Consider the following 10,358-nt stretch of genomic DNA (forward strand, 5'->3'; position numbering starts at 1 on the left):
CGACAACTACGTTTCTGGTTTATTATAACGTCAGCGTCAGCTTCAATTGATTTGGTTCTTGGTTTACGTCCTCGTCGTTTAGGTGGAGGCATTTCCATTACTTCCTCATGAGATTCTTCCTCATTTTCAGTTTTGTCTTCGTCAATCTCTTGTTCGTCTAAGTAATTGAACTTCAAGTCTAACGCCTTCGCCAATGCTTTTTTATTCATTGGTTCCCCATTTTCGTCGTGGTCATCATGTTCTTCAAACTCCTTTAACTTTTTCTTAGTAAATTTTCGAGATTGGGCAGTTGTTAATTGAGATTTTCGACGTTTCCTTCTTCCCTTGCCAATTCCAGCTTTACGTTGTTGTCCATCGATGTTTTCCTCAACAGTATCATCAATTTCAGTGAGATTATTTTCACTTTGGCTTTCATTGTTTTGGGACACCAAAATATTCTCATTTTGATTGTTGTCAATCGTGGGAACAATATCTTTTTCATTTTGCTGATTTTCATTATGTTCCTCATGAGGTACAATACACTCTTCCTCATTTTGATTGGGAAAAACTATGGTATCATTATTCTTTTCTGAGGAAACTGATGTTAGTTCAACCTCATTCCCTGTATGACTAAGTTCTTTAGTATTATTCACTTCAGTCACTTGAAAATTTGCCGGTATAACAAAACCAGCGGCAATAGGAAATACAATGCTTTCAGTTTCAATGGCATTGTCAATGTTAGTTGCAGAGGAGGTAACATTTTCAATATGTTGTATGACATTCGTAAAATTTTCTATGGAAGGAGCATTTGATTCAACGTAATCAACACTTTCAACTGTTACAGCCACTATATTGTCATTTTCTGACTCGTTAGCGTGTAAATTTGAGTAATTGTCAAATTTGTCATTTTGTTGCTGATTTCCGTCGTTAAGCCTTGGTTCATCAATACAAACTTCACTCGCAACAACTTCTTCATTGTGTTGCATTTCCATAGTTCGCTTTTTAAGAGTTAATATAATAGATTCAGAAGTCCCAAGATTGCAATTTGATTGACTTTATTCAAAATTAATTACACTACAATTCGTTGCAACATGAGTTTCGCTGCTTTCGCATGTTGTGAAAATCCCGTTCCCATTTACACCACTAGATGGTGACAAACAACTTCTTCGTGGGAAATTTTGGAACGGTTTTAGGCTCTGTGGGAAAAACGTAATTTTTTTCCAAAATTGGTCAAATGTGGGAATTTTCGTGTTTAAGTGTTAATAGTGTAGACCTTGCAGTTAAAATTATTGATTTTTCGAAAATTTTGCTCGGTTAAATAATTGCAAGCGATATTTCGAAATAAATTCGGTGATTTTAAATTTGGCGCTGGAAAAAAGTAGCATATTTAAAGCTTTATAGCGTTTTGGCGCATTTGTACATATTGTCAGAGCCATGCGCAGTGATATTCCATATTAAACCTACTAGGAAAAAATAGTACAGATAAATATGACTGAAACGTTTCCATCATATTTTAGCTGGAGGCGGGGCTAAAAAGGGGGTGTGGGAAATGTGGGAAATTTTTCATATGGAAGTGGGAAAATCCATTTTCAAACATTGGCAACACTGCCAAAATGCAGACAACTCTCTGGGACGGTATCACCACTCTGGGAGTTGGGGTAGGGATTGGGAACACTATTTACCCTAAATTCATTTTTACCGAATTATCCCAATTATTTAATACGGACTAGAATTAGAGCAATGTAACCGAAATTAAAAGTTCATAAAGTGCAATCAAAGAAAAAGGTAAATATTTTCACTTTTCTAGGCCTTTGTTACCAACAATATTTTGAATTTTCATGTTTATTTAATATTTTAATTCCTGCGGAAAAATTGTGGTAGGATTTGAAGTAAACCGAACCAAACTCAGCCTCCTTGGGGGGAACAAATGAATCCTCTGCTCAGTCTCTGACTCGGCCCCGGGCTAACCCCCCTCTTTTTTTGGGCGGCCGGGTACAACCCCTTGTGCCCCCTTAAGGTAAAGTTTGGTCGGAAGGGGGTAGTTAGGCACTTAGGAATATGAACCCCCCCCCCCATCGTCTTGGTCTCTAACTGCCAACTGGACTTTTAAATGATTATTTACGATATCTTGCAAGTCCGTGAAAGAGACACGAAACGGGGCGCCTAAGCCCCTTATAATTTTAGCTAGCCGCTAGCTAATCAACATGGAAATTTTAATGTTATGCTAATGTGAAATTAGAAGATATTATCTTCATTTATCCACTTCAGGCATGCAGACACAATGTTGCGTAATCACTATAATCCGTAGTAGGCCTACAAAACGTTACACCACCTTATCTAATGCCCTGTGTTGGTTATTATCCAAAATTACGTAAAAATAAGATAGTCTTAATTGTAAATTCAGATAATAGGTAAGATATTTGGACAGGTAATGGCAAGGGGAGGATGTACATTGAATTTTCTTAAAATATAAAAGCGCGTTGATTATAATGGGAAAAATTACAAATATAGTGGTAACTCAATCAATCATATTTTGCGTAATGTTTATGTTCAAATTTAAATTTAAATTCAAGTATATTTGTTAATTAAAATATAGAAAATGTTGTTTATATTTAACTGGGAAACTAAATTTAAAGCTATAATGTTGTCATAAAATAAATATAAAGAGTTTCAGTGGTAAAGTCGGTGGTTACTTAGCTTCTAACTTATGCGGTAAAAGCATAAATTTGTTTCTTTAGTTTCAACGGATTTTGTTTCAAATTAAATCACTACTTTCACGCATCTATGGACTAAATTTAAGCCAAATTATGAGTAAGAAAAGTAAACGAGAACCTGCGAAAATCGGGAGACGTCACTGGATACCCAAGAAATGGAGGGGTATGTTTCTTCATTTTAAACCTCTACCATGGATAAAGAATGCGCGTTAGGAATCGGATATTTGTTTTCACGCTATAGGATAGGCAACTCCTTATCTCCGACGACAGCTTATTCTGTATATACTCTGTTACAACATCCGTTGTCAGCACGCGCAAAGCTAGGTTTCTATGTAACCTAGCTTTGTACGTGCTGTCAAGAGACGAAAAACTTCAGGAACTTCAGGATTTAAAATATCCGCGAGTTAGGCTGGGCAATTTCACACGTATTTGAAACTAAGGCCTAGAGGTCCGTGCAATCGAGCTAAAAAAACTCGTGCATATTTTAAATCCTGAAGATCCTGAAGACAGCAGCTTATTCTTCGATATATACTCTGTTTCAGCTTCGGTTGTCAGCACTGGCAAAGCTATATCTCTATGTAATGTAGCTTTGTGCGTGCTGAAAACAGACGAAAGCAATACTGATTTTCACGATCTAAAATCTCGAGATTTTAAATAATGAAAATTAGTATTGCTTTCGTCTTTTGTCAGCACGCACAAAGCTACATTACACATAGAGATGCATAGAGATCTAGTTTTGCACGTGCTGACAATCGATGTTGTAACAGAGTATATACGGAATAAGCTACCGTCGGAGATAGGGAGTTGCCTATCCTATAGCGTGAAATCAAATTTCCTTACGAGCATTCTTTAACCATCCATCTACATCAAAAATACACGTATTATATTTCTTTGCTACATCACAGACACGTAACATCTGCAAAATTTAAGCTAAATCTAAATCTTAGGTCATAAAAGAAAGATGCATACATAATAGCATAGCCTTTCGAGCATACTATACTATTCTATAAAAAAAATACTTAATCTTATCATAATACACGCTAGTTTCCTGCCCTTCGATAAAATCCTGATAATTTTGACATTAAATTATATCGTGGCTTATTATAACATTTCGGCAAAATTCTGATAAAAAAACACATCTAACGCTAAAATGTTTTCGTTTTCATTTATTCCGTGTTATAGTGCCAGCGATGGCTCTATTGGTGATTTCAGTGTTATATATAATTTTCCTGACAGTATCGGCCATTTTAAATGGTACGTCGTTTATTAATTATTGTAAAACTTAATTATGTAGTTTAATTTTAAATTTTTACGTATGTGTAATATCAAATCAATGTTTAGTAGATGTTTTTTAATTAAAATTACTTTTTTTTTAAATTTTATTCTTAGGGAAAGGAACTGATGCTTATGTAGAAGTTTTTGTTGGAGAATGGATGAAGTCTGTTAATGGTATAGTTAATTCTTATTATGTTTAAGCGTGTAGTAGTTAATTTAGTTATTTTTAGTAATTAAATTTCAACTTTTCGATGATAGTAGCTAGAGATGTGAGTCGGTAATTTACGGACGGTAAATTACCGGTAATTTACCAAATACCGCGTAAATTACCTATTTATATCTTACCGTAATTTTAGTATGGTAATTTACCGGTAAATTACAAAATTACCGCGGTAATAAGCCTGTTAAAACATAAAATACCATAAATTACAATAATTTCTGTAATTTCAATCGATAATTTTTCGGTAATTTACCTGGTAAATTACCATTTTTAAAAATTACGGTAATTTCACATCTCTAATAGTAGCTTAGTACTTACTACCTTGAAAAAACGTAAGTTTAGTTATTCCCTAAACAAAGCATGCTTTCCATTGAAATTATTCTAATATTGTGCTAAATAGTAAATAGGTGTTAAATTAGTTTGAACATTTTGAATTACGTAACCTAAATTCATAAATTGTGAATTAATTCATGCGGAAAAAAATATAGTAAAGTGTGAAGGGCATTGTGCCATCGCGAATTTTAGCATAAATTGTATTGGCTTCCGTAAATTTTGCAAGTCAGTGCGATATACAGAACGGTATTTTTGAAGTACAATAAGTTCTATATGGAATTTTGAGTCGAAGATGTAATTTCTATGAGATTTTATCCTAAGGGACACTATAAACAAGTTATGAACATTGGAATATTTTACGAATGACACCTTAGTTAAAAATTTAATTAAGAAACTGAAAAACAATGATTTCTACTTTAACTAAGGGTTCATCCCTTATAAACTTCAATCGTAACTTGTAAACGGTGCTCTTTGCGGCAAAATGTCATATAAGTTAACATTTTCTACTCAAAATTTACTTCCTATAGAACCTACTGTACTTCGGTCCTACCTCCCATTATGGAATTTTTGGGGAAAAAACTAAGATAAGAATTTTTTTTAAATAATTGATGTTTTATAATCATGTTTTTAAAAATGAAAATTTGAATATCTGTTACTTCAGGCAATTAATTTCTACACTTATCTTTCGCGTTTTTGTCTACAGAGACAGTTTTTACTAATATTAACTAGAGCTTACTATTTTTGTCAATAGATTCTCGCACAGTACCTGTTGTATTTGACGTTGTTCCAAAGACAACTCCCGCTAGTCCAGTTATAAGTCTTCCTTCAGAAAAGTAAGTAATATTTCATTGGTACCGCGGTACAATAAAACTTCTTCGAAAATAAATAAGGAAAAACGTAATTTTAGTGTGATTTCACTTAATCGGGGAATAAGGGCGCTTAAATATGTACCAAATTGTGGTCTTCCCGAACCGTGTTCATCCGGGAAATTTGCCGTACACGTTTATTCTGGCAAAGATCATACTGATCACCCCATGTTATGTGTAGATGGAAAATAGTGAGTTGCCTCTGCCCTGATATTAGAATTACCGAGTCTAGCTAGTATTAATCACTGGTAATTTCATATATAGTGTAATGGAAGGTGGTACAGTTGGTGGACGCGGGGTTAACATAGCAGTCATTGATAGTTTAACAAGAAATGTAATTGATGTTAAAACATTTGACACATACGAAAAAGGTATGTGGCAATGGCAAATACTTACGGAGAAATATTGTACTGGGATATTTATTATATTGGAGTTGTTTCAATTTAGATTCAACTAAGTTAGAAACGTTGCTGTTAACTTTGAGACCGGGTGATATTATTATCATGCTAACGTTTGACGAACCAACGAAAAAGTAATTTAATACTTTAGATATGTTATTACACGTAAAACACGCTATTACATTCAAAACACGCTATTACGTTCCAAACACGCTATTACGTTCCAAACACGCAATTACGTTCCAAACACGCAAGTACGTTCTAAAAACGATATTACGTGTAAAACACGTTATTACGTTCAAAACACGTTATTACGTTCAAAACACGTTATTACGTTCAAAACACGTTATTACGTTCAAAACACGCTATTACGTTCAAAACACGCTATTACGTTCAAAACACGCTATTACGTTCAAAACACGCTATTACGTTCAAAACACGCTATTACGTTCAAAACACGCTATTACGTTCAAAACACGCTATTACGTTCAAAACACGCTATTACGTTCAAAACACGCTATTACGTTCAAAACGCGCTATTACGTGCAAAACTTGCTATTAAATTCAAAACTTTCTATTACACTCAAAACGTGCTATTACACTCAAAACGTGCTATTACACTCAAAACGTGCTATTACACTCAAAACGTGCTATTACACCCAAAACGTGCTATAACACCCAAAACGTGATATTACACGCAAAACACGCTATTACATGCAAACACGCCATTAACATACACAACACGCTGTTACACGCGCAAAGTGCTATTACACGCAAAACATATGCTATTACACGCAAAACATATGCTATTACATACAAAGCACGCTATTTTAGTCAAAACACGTTATTATACGCAAAACATGCTATTACATACAAAACGTGCCATTATATGTAAACATTACATTGTTATAAATGAAGGCTATCAAGAAATGCGAGGTTACTTTTTCACGAATTGGGCAGTTCAATGGCCCAAAATTTACAATATCGTGCAGGATGGTACCTTATTACCCAAAAAGGAATGGATGGCTTCTCACCTTTTGAAGGAGTACGGACATTACCTAACTTAAACAATAACATGTCCTAATGTTATTAATTAACAAATTTTAGCTTAATCTGGTTGACAGTGATGGTTGGCCTAGACCACACGATCAGAAATTTTGCGTACCATACCAGTGTAAGTTCGCGAGACTTAGCATACGTTTATAAAGTTACTGACCGTAGTTGTTAACGTACAGTAAGTGGTCAGAAAATTCATCCTGACCCTTTACCAAGAATCAACCCCAAAAGACAGGATTTCTGTAAAAGACATAGTACATTTTCGAATTTTTGTAACGGAGATGTTGTAAACGATGTATTTTTTACAACGTCACCTTTGAAAGTATCGGCGGCTAATACTGATATTTATAAGATACCAGTTGTGGTTATGAGTGGTACGAAATATTAATTAAACTAGATTAAAGTTTAACTTTGAAAAATTAAAAAATCATTAACTTTAATTAAGGGGTAAATATTGATTACTTAACAACTACACTCGAGACATTGGTACGACAACCTGGTATTAATCCTAAAGTGGTTGTGGTAAGGAAATTTGTGGAAATTAGGTTGAATTACGTTTACAATGTAAACATCTTTACAAAAGGTTTACTTTTTACCTCAACATCCGGAAGTTGCTGAACTTTCCGACTTATTTGGTTTTATGAGTGAAGAATTGACTTGTAACAAGTCACCATGCGGTAATTACACAAAAATGACGTGACGCGATATAGGCCTATATTAAAGTTGTAATTACTTTTAGAGCAAGCATTAGAGGCGATATCTACAACATCAAATCTATTCCCAGATGCTGTAAGCTTTAATTGCTTTAATTAAGGCCCATCGATAGCCTAATTAAAGCATTAATTTTAATTAAACCTAATTACAGCCCGCATTGTTATACATTGAAGAAAATGTAGTATTGAGTCCCGATTTTCTATCGTATCTTGGGCAGCTTTTACCATTGTTTAAATTAGATCCGAATTTAGACGTGATTTCGGCTTTTAATGATAATGGTATATTATAATTATATTTCAGATGTTAATACAGATTGTTTTTAACGAGCAATTTTAATTGATTAAAAGGCTTCACTGGTGTATCGGGTGAACCCGGTTTAGTTCATAGAACTGAACGAACTAGCGCTGTTGCACTTTTAATTCGAAAGAAAGCTTTAAGCAATTCTTCTTGCAACAGCAAAAAGTAATATGCCCATACGCGTAATTATGAAAGCTAATTAATTAACCTTGTTTGTTAATTGTAATCAGAAGCAGATCACAATGGTTAACAGAGGGTTTACCTGTCAACGGTGATGCTTTAGTTCCTGATCTTCCTCGTGCAGTTTTTATCCCATCTCCAAACGCGAAAGACACTGGGTTGCAGTATTACTCAGAAGCGTTAATGAACCGTAAACGAGAAGCGAGCTTGTACGTAAACATCGATCGGTTCTGTAAATCATATGATTATGTACTGTTAATTTTGGTTTTCGTGATCAGTTTTTCAGATGTTCGTCTACCTAATGTAACTATGTTAGTAAAGGAGGATTACGAGAAGGAGTTAACGTCTGACTTGCTAAAGAGCCGGGAGTATCAACCTGATATCGATGATTTGGATAAATGTAATATGATGAATGAAGTGGAGGACCCTACACAAGGAGTCATGATTTTGGCTCCTGAATTAAGGAAAATTAACGTTACGGGGTATTAACTAATTAATCAATTTAATTCAGGATTAATTTAATTTAATTACAATATATTTTTCAGTCAAATTTTAGCGTTCCATTTGGAACAGACAAACGCGGAAGATTTATCTCTTTGGCAAAAAATCATGACATGTTTCGGATTGTTTTATCATCCCGAACTTTTACTTCCTCATAATTTGTACAATGGAACTTTGAGGTAACGTTAATTGAACTTTAGATTTCTATTTCTAAAAGTGTATTAGAACTGAGATGGGCCGATACCAGTTTTAACCGATACCGATATCATTCGATACTTGGGAAACCGATACTGATATTTTACCCGATCCTTCGAATAAACCGATATTAAACCGATACCGATATATTAACCGATATCAATAAGAAAATAGATGCTATAATATAGGTTGTAGAGATGGGCCGATACCGATCCCATATCGGTATCGGTATCGATATGTGACTTTAAACGATATATATCGCTATTATTTGAAAATGAACCGATATTTTTCCTTAAAAAATATCGGTTCATTTTTAACCGATACCGATATATCGGTTAATGTCAAATATCGGTACCGATACCGATATGGGATCGATATCGGCCCATCTCTACAACCTATATTATAGCATCTATTTTCTTATTGATATCGGTTAATATATATCGGTATCGGTTTAACTTAATTAAGATCTGTTTTAGGTTTTCTTGGGAACACAATAAAGTCTATATCGTTTCCAGCTTATCACGTTTCTCACTTTTACAAAATAGCAGAAATGCATCTCACATTTTCATCGGACAAATGAATCTTTAAAGTAAAGACTATATATGTTACTTCAGTTTGTTTTTAAATGTATTGTCTCAATATTGATAATTGTAAACACAGAATCTTCATTAATTTTAGAAATAAAAACGAATTATTTAACTTTCAATTACAAATTAGTTAAATCAAATCTACGATATTAATTGCTGTTCAGTGGCACCTGTTATTTATTTAATGTAAAAAAAGCTATATGACGTACACGTCCCCATATTGTGTTCTGTGTAATGAATGGTAAGTCACAGGGCATCACTTACATACATAACATTCCAGTAATGATAAAATGTTTCTTTTTAACGCATAATTTCAAGTTGTTCTGTTGAGTTTAATTAAATTTAATTAATGTTGTAATTGATTGATATTAGAGATTTATGTAAAGAACTGCTTAGGAATTAAAGATTTATGACTATAGCTACTTAAACTAAAAGCACCAGTTCAATTGTATAAGAAGTTTCTAGTCTCACTATATAGTTATAGGCTACGGAAAAAACGAGAATCTTTTAAAACATTTGTGGCACATTTCTTTTCCTTATTTATGAAATGTTTTATGTAAAAATTAAGAAAAAAAGGATTAATAAAATATATTTATAAACACATTATTGAATTAACATATGCCTCAATGCTTAAAATAAGGCACGTTTCTTAACATGATAAAAAACGTTGCTTTAAAATAAGACACATATTTTAAAATGATCTAAAACGCTGCTTGGTTAAAAGACACATCTTTTAACATGATGAAAAATGCTGGTTAACATAAAGTGTTTCTGTTAAACATGATCGAAAATGCTGCTTAAAACAATTAAGGCACATCTTTTAACATGTGCCTCAATGCTTAAAATAAGACGCATCTTTTAACATGATGAAAAACGTTGCTTTAAAGTAAGGTACATCTTTTAACATGATGAAAAACGCTGCTTTGAGAAAAGACACATCTTTTAACATGATGAAAAATGCTGGTTAACATAAAGTTTTTCTGTTAAACATGATCGAAAATGCTGCTTAAAACAATTAAGGCACATCTTTTAACATGTGCCTC

The 10,358-nt window shown here is 33.5% G+C and overlaps 1 protein-coding gene across 1 annotated transcript; it reads left to right on the forward strand.

The window, feature by feature from the left end:
- Window positions 1-1,603: 1,603 nt before the first annotated feature.
- On the forward strand, window positions 1,604-9,919 carry LOC149615995 (protein O-linked-mannose beta-1,2-N-acetylglucosaminyltransferase 1-like). The gene is made up of 20 exons (XM_089856786.1): window positions 1,604-1,764; window positions 2,718-2,856; window positions 3,876-3,947; window positions 4,083-4,142; window positions 5,273-5,354; window positions 5,429-5,578; window positions 5,652-5,758; window positions 5,835-5,919; window positions 6,704-6,830; window positions 6,893-6,959; window positions 7,021-7,215; window positions 7,287-7,363; window positions 7,425-7,518; window positions 7,581-7,630; window positions 7,707-7,833; window positions 7,903-8,017; window positions 8,083-8,241; window positions 8,311-8,514; window positions 8,578-8,712; window positions 9,205-9,919. The coding sequence occupies exons 2-20, from the start codon at window positions 2,787-2,789 to the stop codon at window positions 9,314-9,316; spliced, it is 2,088 nt and encodes a 695-aa protein (XP_089712912.1). The 5' UTR covers window positions 1,604-1,764; window positions 2,718-2,786; the 3' UTR covers window positions 9,317-9,919.
- Window positions 9,920-10,358: the final 439 nt, after the last annotated feature.

This window comes from Phalangium opilio, unplaced genomic scaffold, assembly GCF_054372755.1.
Source record: "Phalangium opilio isolate 3A_F unplaced genomic scaffold, DU_Popi_V2 ptg000217l_1, whole genome shotgun sequence".
Lineage (NCBI taxonomy): Eukaryota > Metazoa > Arthropoda > Arachnida > Opiliones > Phalangiidae > Phalangium > Phalangium opilio.

Bases quoted from the DNA above. Each gene is read 5' to 3' on its own strand.
- LOC149615995 (XM_089856786.1), top strand. From the start codon at position 2,787: ATGAGTAAGAAAAGTAAACGAGAACCTGCGAAAATCGGGAGACGTCAC. The intron at 4,143-5,272 runs GTATAGTTAATT...TTTTGTCAATAG, and splicing joins ATGGATGAAGTCTGTTAATG to ATTCTCGCACAGTACCTGTT. The intron at 8,018-8,082 runs GTAATATGCCCA...AATTGTAATCAG, and splicing joins TCTTCTTGCAACAGCAAAAA to AAGCAGATCACAATGGTTAA.